The following is a 16,678-nucleotide window of genomic DNA, read 5'->3' on the forward strand; positions in this document are numbered from 1 at the left end:
ACATTGCTTGCCTCTCACAATCTTGATCCCATTGTCTTCTACAAAATTCAACTAAATGTTATTCAGATGTGTACACCACATGTTAGCTCGAATTATCAACTTCATCTCCCAAATTCACATATACAAGATCAGAGACCACAACTTCTTCTGTAAAAACAAATGCGTGTCACAGTTGTTATTACTCAACCTCTCTTCCATTCAACTAGACCATGTAAGCGCGCGTTGCGGCGCCCGTCCATCTAAAGAATATAATAATAAAAATATGTAAAAAACATGAAAATCAGAAATATATAAAAAGATGTGGACGATAAATCTGATGAAATGTCAATGTCAAGAAATTTCTGACATTGCTTCCACAATTGATGCAATTGGGTAAAAAAGTTCATCTTTTATAAGGCAAATATATTGTTTTTAAATTACCAGTTTAAATGAACCAGATGATGCTACATACAGTTTCTGCCTCTAGGTCGTGTTGAAGCAAATTTGTTGTTTGGTCAAGGAGCAGTACCTCCTCGATTGCTTTGAGGGCAGATTTAAGGTCCTTGGACTAATGGCACACATGGCTAGCTTGTTCACTCTTTCACAAATTTGTCTAGAGCTCCACAGCCTTTTCTTTTTCTTGACTGCCTTGTCAAGTCCGTTACTTACTCAAAAGGCATTGTACACCTTACCTACAAAGTAAAAATATTTTAGAAAAAAGAGTATACAATTCAGCAATAAACTGCAACTTTGATCAAAAGAGAGTTTTGTAACTGACGATGATACTAATTTACCAACACCACGTAACAGAATAAATCTGCATATCGATTAGTGCATAGGCAAAAGATAAGTTTGCTGTCAGCTAGATTTCAGAATGGATAAAGTAAACACAAACTAAATAGTGTGGAAAATGGGAAAGGATCACTTATAACTGGATTGGGTTAACCAAATGGTCCTTGTCAATTTGATGGCACCTTGTATTTTATGCTCTTGTAAAAGCAGTCTCAAGGATAATAAGCCAGCTAATCCTTGCTCATAGAAAATAAATTTGTAACATCAGTCCAAACAGATATATTATGCAACTTGGAGGAAATTATTTGCATCAGCAGAAACGTCGAATCTTTTTTTTGTTAGTCGAGGACTAAGGTCATTTTCCAGTGTAAGAGAAAACTAAGACTGCATCCCCAAACAGCTCTATCCTGAAACTGCAAGGATGACCATTACTATTCTCTAGTTAGATGAGGAGTTGCGATAGTCAGAGATTGAGCTGATGGGTTTGCAACTCCTTGAGCTACTAAAAGTGCGTCCCCAAACAGCTCCATCCTGAAATTTCAAGGATGAAGCATTGTATATTCTCTAATTAGATGAGAGATGCTAATTTGTATGGTTGATTAAAAAAGTCAAACAACAATTATGTTCTCAACTTCATACACACTTCAGTAATAAACATATAATAGATTTGCATAAAAAACACATAAAAGATGGAAAAGGCACCCTATTTAAACGAAGATCATGAGAGATATGGATTGCTTGGTACTTGTAAGATGCCCAAGATATAATAATTTGTTGAAAGGACCTGGTCATTTATGTCATAAGTTCTCGTAAAGGCTCAAGTCATCAAAACTCTCATCCGAAGTCAAAAGAGCCACTTTGGTTCCTACATATTGCAATTATGATACGAAGGACAGAGTCATGCATCTTGTTGTCATGAACTCATAAAAGCTAAGCATCAAGCTGAAACCCCTCTTCTGCCATTTCTATCATGGCTGTATTACTTAAAAAAGAAAGCATGCTAACAAGGAAAAAACCTTGCAACAACAATAAAAGCTATAATCAATATCATTTAACAAAACTTACCAGCGATAAAATATTTCAAAGTCTGAATATGAAGCTCATGTGTTCACTGGAAGACAGCACAATGGATTATATCAAGCGGTTGAATCTAGGTAGCTAGCTATGTCCAAATTAAACATTACTTGTAGTACACAATGGATTATATTAAATTTGACAGTTGATTAACTGATAATATTATTTGAGAAGATCAAAATATATTTGTTTTCTTGTTTTCCAGCAAAATGGCACATCATTTTGATTGTCTACGGTCCTACAAACATAGAATCAATTAACATCTTTGATTACATATAACAAAAACTGAAATTGCTGTTAGAAGCTTCATATAAATGTAGCAACTAATGAGTTAAATCTTTGCATATATTTTTGTAAATTAGTGCCACAATAGGGCATAATTCAGGCTAAAATGCTTATGAGCTAGCTACATCAGAGACACCGATGGTCCCATGCTATCTGGCTCACCAGCGACCATGATTTACATGTGCCGTACTGAGCTCTCTCATGCTTCACACACGCACACTGGGCAAAAGCATTGCCATGGCCGCTGTGAGTTGGGAGGTCAGCACGGTGTTCGGACATCTAGGCTATAATGTGTGGAGGCACTTGTGGACGTGCACAACTCGGGATATCACCTGCAAGGCTACATCATACGGGAGCTGAGTGGATGCTTATATATCTGCTCTGATTTTTTCTGCTAAAAAAGGTCCTACCACAATAGATGGAACCTGCTCGGTCTTGCACCCTCCTGTAGTCCATATTGTTGTCGAACAGTCGAAGATAGTCCGACGATAATTTTTAGTTCCACATAACTATACGTACAAAATTGGGTAGACAGATTCATCACTTTCAAAATATTTCCTGTAGAATATGAAATAAATCGTTAACCCTTTTTCTGCAGGTAAACATTATGAGTTTTCTCAATGCAATTTCAAGCACGACACTGAATGAACATAGAAACTGGAAAAGAAATCTTACCATGTCAATCAAGACGTAAACCGAGTCTAGCGAATAGGGAGATTGTCTCATAAGATTGGGGTTCCTCATCATTGCAACAACCAAGGAGCTCGTGCCACATCCAAGGACGCCGATGCAGAAGGAGCAGGATCGTGTTTATCTTTTCTGCAACATAAAATGAAATGATTGACCACTTGGCTACTATGTTGTACAAAAAAAAATTCAATGAACAAACATTACCAATGAAAACAATCACATCAATCTGAGGCTGGAAAGGGGACCTTCTTCAAGTGCATAATCTGAAAGGAAGTGTGGCAAACTCAATCTAGGCAGTGAATTCCTCCGTTAAATGTAGCAATCTTGGCAGCTACTTAATGGGAATAAGCAGAATTCACCGCAGACTCCCATGAACGCACTGATCGCAAAGAAGGCGAACCAATCAATTTCATACTTGGGTCGGGGAAAAGTAAGAATACCAAGTGTTGCAGAGCTCGTGAATCACCTGTTCTTGGTGCAGGCATGGCCTTGGCGGAGGCAGGTGCTGATGGTGGCCCAGGAGTCCAGATCAATGGCAGAATCCAGGAGTTAGATGGCCGACCAACGCATCCATGAAGGAGCGGGAGCGGCGGCGATGCTTGAGCGAGTATGTGACCCAAGAAGAGTCAGTCCAAACGTCGAGCTCAATTGATTCATGGAAGATGGCGATCTGTTTTCGCCCCGTGGACACCGCTAGCAGAGGTGCTTGACCCTAATCGACATACGGACGCGTTTGAGCGTCGCCTCAACGTAGTTTTGGCCGGCTCCAATCGCACTCAGGGCAAGGCACCGCTCAGGCGTGTCCCAGGCGAAGGGGAAAGGACGGCGCAACAAGGAGAGACAGGAAAAGAAAGAACAAGGAAGAAGACACGGTCGCTTCGTCTGACAGAACAAGGCCTAAAGGCCCGTTTAAGCCTTTTGCAGCCCGATGTGCCACAAATCGTGTAGTTCGGTCTGCGGAGTAGCAGCCCGGTCATGTTTGGCTGGCCCATTTGGCGGCGATTGGATGAACGGGAGATCAATCTGGAACGTTGAATGACTTGATCCGACGGTTCACGAATGAAATCGCTGTGAGAGCTCCTAGCTGGTTGAGTTATACTGATAACTAATAATAACTAATAATGAGGAGTTAAAGGAACAACTGAATTACTGAAACGCCTGTCAGTCAAGTGTACAGAAGCGTTCGGCTAGCCTCACAAAGCAGTACGCTGCAAATTGCAAGACAAGCTAGGGTCACCGTCTACCCATGGTTCGGTGCCTTCTTCTCCCGCTGCTCCGCTCGCCTTCCTCGTGACCACCTCCAGCACTGTCTCCTTGTCCAGAGCCACCCACCTGGCGGCGGCAGCTCGCCGTCCTCCGCAGGATGCAGCAGCAGGGGCACCAACATCAACATCGCCTTGTCCTTGCTCGTGTCCCGCTACATCCCCGGCTCCGTCGCCTGCCGGGCAAAGAAGCTGACGACGGTGGGTTCGATATGTCGGCGATGGCGCCGTGGAGGAAGATGGGGCCGCCGATCTCCGACGAGCCGGGCTACAACCGAACCGCGTGTCCCCTGGCAAGATCATGGGGCAATATTGATCGATCGACGGGCTACTCCTCTCGAAATAGGCTTTCGCCCCGCTATATTAATATAGCAACCAACCAACCGATACAAGATAGAGATCAACGCCGGGGCAACGCACATCAAAGCCCAAGAGAAACAAAAGAAGAAGAAAAAAGAAAGCAAAGTCGACCAAGTCGGATCGACGAAAACGCTAATGATCCGCCACCGGTTGCGCCCTCCGGGAGAATTCCCACCACAAACTTAGCCCTCCGAAGCGCCGCATACCAAAGCAACACCTTCAAGAAGGGATGCGACGATGACGACGCTCGTTGCCCGGACAAATCCTAGGGTTTCCCCGGTATGCGGGAGGGGTGTGGGGAGGAGGAACCCAACGCCCTCCAAGAAGGAATGGTGGCGCCCGCGGACGTCACCGCGTTGGTGTCGGAAATCCGACGGGATTTCTCCCAACCCCCAAAGAACCACGACCCCGGACGTTCCATCACGCTCCGCCCACCTCACCACCCACCAGCCTTGCGCCACCACGGTCTTGGAGTCACTACCGCCGTCTCACCATGGTCAAGCAACGACGACCGACCGAACGAGAAGAGACAACCGGGGCCGGGAGGCGGCTGAACAGCCGGCAACGCGGGGAGGGCACAACCTCCACCGCCGCCCTGCGGTAACCGACCGGACGTGGCTCCAGGAGCAAACCAGGCCCCTGCGGCCCGGCCGAGCCCTGCAGGCTCGTGAAGCTCCCATGGCCACGCTGCGGTCGGCGCGCCGCCGTCCGGAGTCCCCGCAGCACAGGCCGCTCCGTCGCTCGCCGGAGACAAACACAGGGAGCCCGTACCTAGCCCGCCCAGGCCCAGATGGGGCCCAAAGGACCCAGATCCGGGCCAGGAGCGCGCCGCCGCGAGCTTCCATGTCGCCGCGCCGCCAAGCGGCCGCGCCGCCGCCACCAGGCCACCCGACGACCGCGCCGCCCGGCGGCCCGCGCCGCCGCCGGACACGCGAGAGATCTAGGGAGCACCGCCGCCGCCGCTCGCCGGCCCCGCCCGGAGAAGGAGCGCGCCGGGTAGAGGAGGGGCCACCGCCGCCGGCACCGCCCGGGCTTTGCCGGCGGCTCCCGCCGCGGCGGCGGCGACGGGAGGAGCGGAGGCAGGGTCGACGGGGACTAGGGTTTGGGCGCCCTGGAGTCGCCCGCGGGGGGAGCGACCCGAGGACGAGAGAGGCTATTCATCGATACCAATAACTCAAGGCACCACGTTAGGCATTTTTGAATGCCATCGACCATCGTTTTTTGGATCATGAATTCACTTGGATATCACGTGTGTGTTTGAGCTGGAGAATGCGATAAATTCTGAATGGGAGTCAGCAAAGTGAGGGCGTGGGCCAGTGACGGGCTACCTGCTAAACTAGCTAGTACAGGCTCCTGGGCCGGCCCACAGTAGACAGTGGCACAGAACACGGCGCCCCGCGCCGCCGCCTCGTCGCGCTTCTCCGTCGCCATCAGGCCTCCCTCCTCCGCCGCCACCGCCGCCGGGGCACCGCGCTCCGCCTCATCCGCGTCCACGCCTCCACGGGCCCAATCCTCCCATCCAGCCAGGACTGCACGCCTCGACACTCAACCCCCTCATCCTCGATGCTGCCTCTCCGGCAGGCAGGCCGCCGGCGCCGTGCCGCCCTCCTCGTCCCGCCGCCGTCAGCGGCGTCCGGGTCTCTCGAGCGGTGCCACCCACCGTGCTTCTCCGAGCGCGTCGCCGGAGCGCGCCGCCACGAATCAGTCTTCTGGGCTGGCATCAGGGCCCGGATGCTTTCGACTTGCGCCGGTAACCAAATCTATCAACCTATATTGCCTGGTTCATTCTCGTGATATTGATCGTAGTTCACCCTTACTATGCTAGTACTAGTGCCTAGCTGTTGCTTCTAGACAAATAAAATGTTTGCTCAACTTATGTAACAAATATTTCGGTTGCTGCAGAGCATCACGATTTTCCGGCGAGGGCTAGTATGTCTGCGAGACTCATGCAAGCGGACATTGTGAATGCTCTCCGTAAAGGTGATCGACAGCGAGCATCCATTATGCTCTCGAACCTTCAGCAAACCAAACAAGCGTTAACTTCGGAAGATTTCTCGCATATACTGGAGTACTGTGCAGAGGCGCCTGATCCTTTGGTAAATTCACTGCCAGATACGTATTTTAACGAAAGCACAGAGTTTGGTATAGTCATTCTGATTACTACTACTCTTTTTGGATCCTCTCCATATGTATAGTTTGTTATGGACATTTTGGAGATCATGGAGGATAAGGCCATAGATATTAGTAAAGGCAATTACAGATCTGTCACTCGAGCACTCACCAAAGGAGGGTATTCCAAGGAGGTACGCCGTACTAATCATGTCCCAAGTGCAAGTTTTTGTCCTTTTAACTTGTTTGGGGGTTCAATCATAGAAATGCACTTGTGTGAAACTGCTTTAAGTAGTGCATTGTGTGAAAGTGCTTTAATATACACTTGTAGCGTTATATCCACTGTGTCTTCCATGTAAAGTGTCCAACTTTTCATTCCTTAATGATAGTATAGGCAGTCAAAATGTCAATACCATCCATCCTAGGCAAGGCCTGTTTTCTAGGTACTTGATAAATGGTTCTATTATTTCATGCCTTGGCCAAAATGATGCACCAGATACTTCTTTCACTTGTCAGTGTCTCAATAAGTTTGTGTGTGGTCTGTCATGCTCACCCATTGTTTGGTTTCACATGTAGACCTTGACTTCGGCCATCGTTTGGTACGGTTTCTGTACCTAAACTTCAAAACCATCTAGAAGTAATCCTGATCGCTCACTGTCTGCAACCATTGTTTCCATATGACCTGGTGGTCTTCCCTTATGCAACAGTGTTTTTTATTGTTGCTGATTTGCTGGTGACGTGGCAGACACGTGATAGTGATGGGGTAAGCACATGACATCCGTGTCATCTAAAACTGCTTCATATTTCCGCAAGGGCGTCAGGTGTATGGTATTGGAAGTTGAGGGTCTGGGTTTTGGCTGTTTGGGAGTTATATGGAGAAAAGCTAAAGGGGGTCCAAAGTTCAGGGTTTTAAAGTGGACCGTTTCATTGTTTGTATATAGATAGTTGTAGGAGATTGGTGAATTAGACAGTGCATGCGTTGTACCTTTTGCAGAAGCAATCTGATTTTGTTTAATCTTCTATCACGGACCATTTTGATGTTGTTTTGTTAATATTTATCTTCTTCTGCTACCTGTGCCTTGCAGTTCTATGTAATTTAATTTCTTGCATTTATGCTCTTATGTTATATGTTTATCTGCTTATTGAATAATGCCCTATAGCATATCAGTTTTTGCTTGAAATTCTGTTGGTTCCTTTCAGTTTTCAAGGTGTTGACAATCATCTTTCCGATGCAGGCACTTAAATTACTCACTCTTCTGGGAGAAAAAGAAAGCACTCATGGTGTTTTGCCGATTTTCAACATCTTTTTAAGTGCCTGCAGAACAAATCTGAATGACGTTGGGAGCTGTCTAGAGAAAATGGAAGGTCATCTTGTTGGGAAGTCTGAAATAACGTACTGTGAGCTTCTGAAGGTTCGTGTAAATAAATGTTCAATCTGCCTATTTATGTTATTCAGAAGTTTGTTTTCATATCTGGAGAAAAACTGTTAGTATACCAGACCTAGCTGACTGGGGAGACATAACCATCCATGGTATTTGTTGACTATTTGATCCTTGTTTTGTGGATTAAACATTTGATCGCATTCCTTTGTAATTTGTATTCCCTTCTGGCCCATCACTGTAACCACCACTTAGTTTCTGATGTTTTTGTATGGAAATGGTTGCATGCTGATCTTAGTTTCTGTTAGTTCTGGTCACATGCTTTTTCCTTTTATGTATTTTATCTTTAGGGCGTCTCTTGAGTCATTGTTTTTTCTGTTTCATGTTATTGTTGTATTTCACATGTTTCTTCGGATAACCGCATGCTATGCTTATTGAAATATGTGAATATTTTCATCTGTACATGGTTCTAGATTGACTATTGCGCGAAATTGCTTATTTGATTTATGTATATTTCCAGGTTGCAGTTTTGCAGGGAAATTTGTCTGCAGTTCATGATCTATGGAAGGACTGCACTAGGTATTATAGTCCAAGCATTATTGCTCTGAGGAAATTCGTGAAGGCTTTCTCTACACTAGGTGACCTTCAATCTGCATATCATATCTTGCAGCGTATGGTTGTCCTTGCTGGAGAACACACTGACCATCTGATGGTGTCTTCTAAAAGGAGATGCCAATCAACAAGATTAGACATTCCTGTACCTGCTTTAAATCTAGTAGAAGATCTCAAACTTGTATCGGACTATGATCTGCCATCGCCATTTCAAGGAAAGATGGGAGCCGAAGGATATTTGGTTGATGCTCAGCCGGAGCTGTTCCAGGTGGAAACTCAATCATCAAAACATAAGCAATTGAAGAGTTATGTGTCAATTATTTCTGCTGGTATGTTATGCATTTCAATTTCATCAGCCAAGTAGTATACTTGTAAACTCATTTTTAATTATATTTGTAGAACTTATGTACGTTCAGTCTTGTCCCAGGTGACAATCTTGGTGACAATTCTGGACTAGACAATGGGAGGATGACGAAGACATTGAGATTTGCACCAGTTGCAGTAAAGAAAATCTTGCGATGGTCTTTCAATGATATTATACATATGTGTGTGCTTCTTGACAACTGCCAGTTGGCTGAGCAATTATTTCTAGAGGTAAGAAATATGTAAGTTTTTGTTGGGTTAATGTAGTGTTATATTATGGCTTGCAGTCTTTCTATTGACTTGGGTCTTTACCTAAGCACTTTCATTAGGTTTTTGAACGTTTCTTCTGGATGGTTGAACATCAATGTGGTGACATTCTAATTACTTACATAGTTTATTTTATCTGCTGTACCTGTTTCATCTAGGCCACCTTAATTGGATTCAAACTCCCTGCAAAAAAAGGATTTGAACTTAGTTTCTGCAATCTTGTGCTTTTGATTTTACTTTTTTCTTCTTAAGATAGTAACAATAAGCAAAGCATGAAGTCTGTTTCTGCATTAAAGCAAGAGATTCGTTTGAATTTAGTAACTGGCATGTGGGCCTGCACACCAGAAATTGTCGCGTATTTTAATTGTATATTGGTTTGCTGCTTGCATTACTGGAAAAGGTGGCGGCAAGTTCAAAAATTGCATGTGTCCCTTATTTTAATGGTTAAGGTATTTAAAGTTAAAAGTTTTACATGTGTATACAGCGTTGGCGATTTGAAGACCAGAAATTATTGGTGCATATTTCACATCTGAGAAGTTCAATGTTTATGCTCAATGTTGTCCTTTCTTGCTAGATGCACAAGATTGGACTGCGACCGTCGAGATTTACATATGATGGTTTTATTAAATGTGTGCTAGCTGGGAAAGGAGTTGCACATGCTCGCAAAGTGGTATGCTACCGAGTTTATGATATTTTCAGTTACATGACACTATGACAGGACATCTTGTTTAATATGGTTGTGCACAATACCTATTTTATGAAGCCATGCATGTAGTTATGCCATACCTACCTTTTCATAAAAGTAACATGCTGTACTGACTGATTTTACAAGGGGTAATGTAATTCTAATGTTTATCACTGTTACTCCCCTTGAAAGCTACTATGTGAAACTGAACTGTACCTATTCTATTGTGACCGCTAATCGCTATATTTAGTTATTCTCCATAAAATTTGCTACTACTATATTTTATGTTCTCATGCTTTCCAGATTGAAGTGATGGAGAGAAGGGGTATTAAACCTTATGATGGTACACTTGTTGCTCTCTCAGTTGGCCATAGCAAAAGTTTACAGTTGGATCTGGCTGAGGACTTCTTGGGAAGAATTTCAGATATAAAATCAGAGTATATTCATGGTTTTAATGCTTTTCTTTCTGGTTGCGACATTATGGTAATGCATCGACTTTTGAAAAGAGATTCTGATATGTCATATTTGTCCCCCTACCTATTGTCATCCTAATTTCAGCTTGGTCATCTATGTTAAGTGTACTGAGCTGCTGATATATGGTCTATCAATTATCTCTGGTTTACCCTGTTTTAAATAGTTGTGCTCTATTTCACATAAACGATTTTATTTTTTCTTTATTCCTCAGTGCACTTAATTTTACTTAATTGTAAGAAATTATGAACTAAGTCTCCTCTCATCATTTTTGTAGAATGAACCAGAAAGAGCTCTCCGTGTACTAGCTAGAATGAAACACTTGGATTTGAAGCCAAATATCAGGACCTATGAGATTCTGTTTTCTCTTTTTGGCAATGTCAATGTTCCGTATGAAGAAGGAAATATGCTATCACATGCTGATGTGTCCAAAAGGATCAGCATAATCGAGATGGACATGTTAAACCATGAGATCCAACATAGTTTTGTGTCTATGAAGAACTTGGTATGCTTACCTTATACTATATCCTATATATGTAGATCTTCATCTTTTTTTTTTTGTACGTGTATCACTTGTAATATTCTTGCAAAAAAACGCATATCTAGAAGTAAGAACTCATAGTAGTTGACTGTTTTGGTAACAATTTTTTAATATGCTCCCTTCTCTATGATCAGTGGGAAACAGTGAGTCTAATTTTCCCGTTTCCCTTTTCATATGAAAATTTCTCCATCAGCAGAGTTGGCACTTGACGCTAGTAAGGAATAAAAGTATGCAGCACATAGGTGTCTAACCATTCTTTTAAGAAATCATGCTCTAAGCTGGTCGAAAATTGTTGTTGTTTGTTGATGACAGTCTGTCCATTCATGAAAATAGGTTATTTATTGAGTCTATACCATGGCTTATTGGCCTGTATGATATCCTACCTTATCCAGCATTCCCAGTTTCTAATCCGTTATAAACTTATACTACATCCATTCCAATGAATACAGTTTTTTTTTTTTGAAAAGTCAGCTCAATTAAAGTTTGACTAAACTTTTAGAAGAATCTATCAACAACTATTATATTCTATTTATATCATATGAAAATATATTTCATGATGTATCTAATGATATTGATTTTGTAGTTTGCATGTTAATGATTTTTTTATAGAAACTTGGTCAAGTTTGACTTTCCAAAAATAATATAAGCATTATTCATTGGAATGGAGGTAGTACTTCATAAAGAAGGGAAGCAATGTTTTAATTTGTCTGAATAGGATATCTGAATCATTTTCATGTGATGTAAGACTGGATTTTAATTGCTAATATGCATGTGTTGGTCAGACCTAGGAGAGTGGGAAGCACTTTGCTGTGAATGTCATTCGCAATATTGCTTGCGTGTTGATGATCTACTGGGATTCTGTATCTGTGGCTTGTACAATATGGTGAAACTAGCGTATCATCAGTTACCTGGTCATACTTCAAGACCTCACTGGCTTGAAATTTTACCATGATAATTTTCAAATTAGATTGCTAAGATCATTCAATCACTTGTCTGTATGATCTTCCATAGTTCTTACTGTGATATCATTATTTGAAGTCTTGTTGTTTTATCTACGACTTTATGTTATCTCAGATACGAGCCTTTGGAGCTGAGGGAATGATAGAAGAAATGCTGCGGTACTTGAATGTTGCTGAGAGTGTCTTATCTAACATGGATCCTTATCAGAAGAGTGATCTCTACGGCATTGTGTTGCATGCCTTGGTTAAGGCCAAGGAAGTACGAGTCTACTGTCCTTTACCATTTGTTTTGTTATATGAAATGATGAATTGGATTTAGTTTTTCTGGCAAGGCTATTTTGTATGCTTCCTGTGTTTTCAATGGAACTTGTTGAATTTGATGTACCGCTTTCTGGTCTGCAGACACACAAAGCAATAAGAACTTTCAAGATCATGAGAGCATGTGGTCTTCCAGCTAATACTGCAATTTATACTGTCATGATAGAGTGCTGCAAATTGTTGCCGTGTTTCAAATCAGCTAGCACCTTGTTGTCTTTGATGCTCCGAGATGGCTGCTGCCCTACAGTTGTGACTTACACATCTCTCCTGAAGGTAAGGCTGGATAACTGCGGGCTCACTATGTAACATACTGCTTATTCGTATGTTTTAGTTGATTTGAATTGTTGTGCGCCATTTGAATCTGATGTCATGTTTGTCCATGGTAGGTTCTATTAGCAAAAGATGATTTTGAGGGGGCACTGGATCTGTTGGACTTATGCCTAACTGAAGGAATTCAACCTGATATAGGGATTTTCAACACATTACTCTCAGATGCGAATGCAAGAGTATGTCTATGATATAATTTGGCAACTCTTATTTCACTGAAATGACGTCAAAGTTAAACTCATGTCTGGTCATTCTTCACAGGGTAATATTCACGTTATTGAATGTATTCTTGAGTGTATTCACAGAGCAAAGATTCAGCCTAATGAATCAACGCTTTGGTACACATTCTGTGCCTACGTGGATCAAAAATTGTACAGCACCGCAGTCGAGGCATTACAGGTTCTCAGTATGAGGATGATCTCTGAGGACGCAAGCGTTCTCAAGGAGAAAGGAGCAGCTCTAGAGGATCTAATCCTCAGCGAAGAGCCAGACGCTGAACTAAGTATCATTAAGGCGTTTGGAGCAACCGAGGAATGTAGCGTGGCAGCCCTATTGAACCTGAGGTGGTGTGCGACAATTGGTTCCACCATATCTTGGTTGCCCGAGGACAGTCTATGGGCGAGGAGGCTGGCATCTTCTTATGACGCTAACAGGAGACTGGACATGCCATGAAATTTGTGCTTGAAGTATTGGATGTTTGAACCAACCGAGGGCATAGTTCTGCTGATGTGTTGCATGGTTTTGACATGCTCTCGTGGCGAATACCTGGTGATGTAATTGTGAACATCATTCACCAGGCATCATTCGCTGAGCTGTTGTGTGGTTTTGACCTGCTCTTGAGGCCAATAGCAGCTGTCAGGAGGAGCATCAGGTCCACTAATTTTGCATGTGGATGAGGTTGATGGTGACGAAGTGAACCACATGTAACTCACATCCACTTAGTGTATTGTTTGTTACATCAATTTTCTCACTATTCACAGAACTTTGCTGTTCAAAATGAAGAGTAGATTTTTTCGGCATGCATATGTATTTACACAGTCACTGGAATTGCAAGGCATCAGAGAATGGCATGTGAAGTTTTGTAAGTCCAATTTTGTTTGACGATGCTAAAAGTTTGTAGAAGTACATTTTAAAAAGAAGTTTGTACAATTATATTGAAAGAAAAGAATCAGAAATCTTCTCCTCCTTGTTACTGCAAGAACAGCTTAATTAAACTCTGCACGATGCTCGACCAGAATTTTCTGCAATACCACCTTTTATAATGCAGATTTCCCCATCTGCTGTAGTTATTGGCCCATGACTATAATTTGTGTTTCGTTTCTGATTCTAAATCCATTTTCAACTATTTGCCCCGAACAAAGCAGTCAGTCGTGCACATATATTACTCTGGATGAACACTTCGTTTTTTCCTGCAAAAGGAGTATTTGGTTTGGGCGCATATATTATATTTTGGCTAAGCCTATGGGTTAAGAAGGTCCGGAAACCACCTCAACACTCACCTCACGAACAAGCACAATGATAGAAACCAGCAAATTTCAAAGTAAAATCTGCATTTTTTTTAAAGAACCAGCAAATTGTCGTAAATTATTGTACCAATCGTGGCTGAGCTATTTGTGGCCTTGTGGGCCAGTAATGGGTTAACGCCCTCGACGCAGCACGTCCGAAGGAGAAGAAAGAAATGGCATCTTTGGGCCGCGCCGCCGCCTCCGCCGCGAGAGCAGCCCTCCGCCCGGCGCCCCTCGCCGGCCGCAGCCTCGGCTCGTCCCTGCTGTCTGCCTCCCCGGCACGAGCCGCCCATCTCCTCCGCAGGTACGTTACCACTAGGCGGACCAGCAGATTGATGGATCGATGGGCGTGGGTCTGTGTGCTTGCCTTTACATCGAGGTTCTTGCAGTTCGAGGTCGGCGGTGGCGGGACTGGAGACGCTGTTGCCCCTGCACACCGCGGTGGCGTCGGCGCGCCTCAAGTCCTGCATCGCCGTCGACTCCACCTGCTGGAGGTCCCTCTCCCAAGGTAAACCTGCCCGGCACCTCCTCCTCTCATTCAAAACTATTTAGTTATCCATATTACTCTAACGTGGATGTGTAGTAGGGCTGCTAGCGGGACAGGATGCGGGCGCCGCTTGCATCCCTAATGTATAGTGATTGTCGACCCCTAATGTGTAGTGATTATCCACTAAAAACAACCCTAGTTGATCTGGGCTTAGACACTTACACTAGTATATGTTAGATCTTTGTGCATATTGCGATGGAGAGTAGCTGTTGATACTGCGATGAACATGGCTTAATTATTATTCTCTGTTTCTTCTTCTTGGAAATCATAGGGTATTTATGTATTGACTGTGGTTGTTATAGGTTTTAAAAAGCGCATCTGATCATGGTTAGGAGCTGCACAGGTGAGAAGCGAAGACACCTGAGTTAAAAACAAAGTGCGTTTATTTGCCAATAGTCCTTAGAACCTTTGTCCCATCAATTTTCCTATTGCTCTTGATGAATGTACTCTTAACAAAACAATGGAGCATGCAAGAAGTTGTCCCCGTGTTACCCTCTGGACCTTACTTTTTTTGTTGGGCCTGGGAAAACCCTGTGATGATATTTGAAATCACATTATCGCTTCATAGTGAGCTGGAAATCATCCTGAATTTGTATGAGCTTGAAATCTTCCTATTTTTTCCCTGAGCTTGAAACCATCATGTAGAATTAGTCCTTATCGACCTGATGCGATATATTCGTGGATTGCGTCATGTACTCTTGACCTGACTTGCTCTTGCATTTCGTGATATAGGATATGCTTTGCCTTTGTGACAAAGAGCTGCACGTACCTGAAGATGCCAATGAACATTAGGGATTACAGACACCTCGGGCTGTAATAATTAGGTACTTGTAAACTGACGGTGCACCCAAACCTGTTTAGTTTGATAACGTGATCCGTTTATGTCTTGGTGTTGAAAGTTTTATACCACATTGATTTTCTGCAGCTCTTCCGTTGTTACGAGTACTGTATTTCCTTGAGCACTCACTTCTAATATTTGAAACTGTGTTCCTGTGAATTGTCTCAAAGCGTTTACATTTCAGATTAAGAGTCCCTTAGTCTCCTTCTCTGCTGCAAGTCTTTGATTAGTCTACATGCCTTCTTTGTTTAGAGTGGTACATCCTCAGGCACCACCGGCTACCGACCAAACCAGACCTCGATCGATCTCCAGGAGCAAGAACCAAGAATCGATCCGGCGATCATGGCAAGCTCGTTCGAGGAAGGCGAGGTTCCTTTTGATAAATTTGCAGCGGCGACCTGAGTAAGTGAGCTTGTGAGGGTTATCATGAGGAACAAGAACTCCCCAAAGGCGGTGGCGGCCGCCCGGGCAGAGGGACTGTCCCTATCGCAGGCCCTCGGGAGAAACGCCGCCCGGATGGAGCAGGAAAGTTCCTCCATTGAAAATCCCACCGTGGCCGCGGCGGTGCCTGCTCCACGGAATAAGGTTCCCCTTGAAACCTTAGATGATGCGCTGGCGATCGGAGAAGCCTTCTTCGGTCGGGCGCCGGAGAAGAAGAAGAAGTATATGAGGGTGAGGCTCTCCAAGGTGGATCTCGAATACATCCTCTCGTACAAGAGCAGCCCCATGCCTCATTCGCCGGACGCATCGACTGGGGGGCTCCCGCCCCCAAAGAGCAGGTTGTGGACTACTTCATCCTACTGTTCTCCGCTTTCGACGGCGCGGACGATGATTTCCTGGAGATGCAAAAGAGAGTCATCAAGGAGTACAAGAAGAAAGGTTACGCCCATCACTGGGTCACTGACGATGAAGATGAAGCCCCTCGAGCTCTACAGCCTGTTGCAACCCAGGGGTCATGATTCATGAAGCATAAGGGTGGAACAAAGAAGCTCAACTGAAGAGATATGCAGTGTACGATCGCAAGAGGAGATGATATTTGTAAGCTGTAGCTGAAACGCAAATTTATCTAGATACACATTTATCTAGATGTGTTTTAGTGTGTATGTGTGAGCATTACACTAATATTATGTAAACATGTAATATGTAATTACGCTGTAATGGAACACCTCTTTAATGTGTGATGTGCTTTATGGCAGCACGGTGATGAAAGACAAAAGCTCTCGGAATCAGAACTCATCTTGATAGATACATATAAGTGGTTTCTGAAGACACATAAAACAGATGATATACACGCACCTCATTTACAAGCATCACC

The 16,678-nt window shown here is 43.8% G+C and overlaps 2 protein-coding genes and 1 long non-coding RNA gene across 11 annotated transcripts; 2 read left to right on the forward strand and 1 right to left on the reverse strand.

Moving 5' to 3' along the window:
• Window positions 1-1,488: 1,488 nt before the first annotated feature.
• On the reverse strand, window positions 1,489-3,602 carry LOC124678433. Of its 2 annotated transcripts, none has more exons than XR_006994468.1 (4): window positions 3,287-3,602; window positions 3,025-3,083; window positions 2,806-2,949; window positions 1,489-2,688 (listed from the first exon to the last, which is right to left on the reverse strand). It is a non-coding gene; the product is annotated as an uncharacterized LOC124678433 (long non-coding RNA). The 2 variants fall into 2 exon arrangements; XR_006994467.1 differs by having other exon boundaries at window positions 3,025-3,199.
• A 1,518-nt stretch (window positions 3,603-5,120) lies between these two features.
• LOC124671353 (pentatricopeptide repeat-containing protein At1g76280-like) lies at window positions 5,121-13,656 on the forward strand. The gene is made up of 14 exons (XM_047207732.1): window positions 5,121-5,209; window positions 5,792-6,192; window positions 6,345-6,538; window positions 6,638-6,745; window positions 7,787-7,963; window positions 8,451-8,871; window positions 8,970-9,136; window positions 9,747-9,842; window positions 10,161-10,340; window positions 10,606-10,833; window positions 11,944-12,087; window positions 12,231-12,419; window positions 12,533-12,652; window positions 12,735-13,656. The coding sequence occupies exons 1-14, from the start codon at window positions 5,121-5,123 to the stop codon at window positions 13,143-13,145; spliced, it is 2,925 nt and encodes a 974-aa protein (XP_047063688.1). The 3' UTR covers window positions 13,146-13,656.
• Window positions 13,657-14,376: 720 nt separating this feature from the next.
• On the forward strand, window positions 14,377-16,544 carry LOC124677685. 8 transcript variants are annotated; one of them, XR_006994183.1, is made up of 4 exons: window positions 14,380-14,486; window positions 14,828-14,901; window positions 15,258-15,349; window positions 15,616-16,544. XR_006994183.1 is itself a non-coding variant. In XM_047213650.1 (3 exons), the coding sequence occupies exon 3, from the start codon at window positions 15,790-15,792 to the stop codon at window positions 16,327-16,329; it is 540 nt and encodes a 179-aa protein (XP_047069606.1). In that variant the 5' UTR covers window positions 14,380-14,486; window positions 14,828-14,868; window positions 15,616-15,789; the 3' UTR covers window positions 16,330-16,544. The 8 variants fall into 8 exon arrangements, 3 of the variants coding, with proteins under 3 accessions (XP_047069604.1, XP_047069606.1, XP_047069605.1); XR_006994181.1 differs by lacking the exon at window positions 15,616-16,544 and having other exon boundaries at window positions 15,258-15,594; XR_006994184.1 differs by lacking the exon at window positions 15,616-16,544 and having other exon boundaries at window positions 14,828-14,868; window positions 15,258-15,594.
• Window positions 16,545-16,678: the final 134 nt, after the last annotated feature.

This window comes from Lolium rigidum, chromosome 7 (genome assembly GCF_022539505.1).
Source record: "Lolium rigidum isolate FL_2022 chromosome 7, APGP_CSIRO_Lrig_0.1, whole genome shotgun sequence".
NCBI classification, from domain to species: domain Eukaryota; kingdom Viridiplantae; phylum Streptophyta; class Magnoliopsida; order Poales; family Poaceae; genus Lolium; species Lolium rigidum.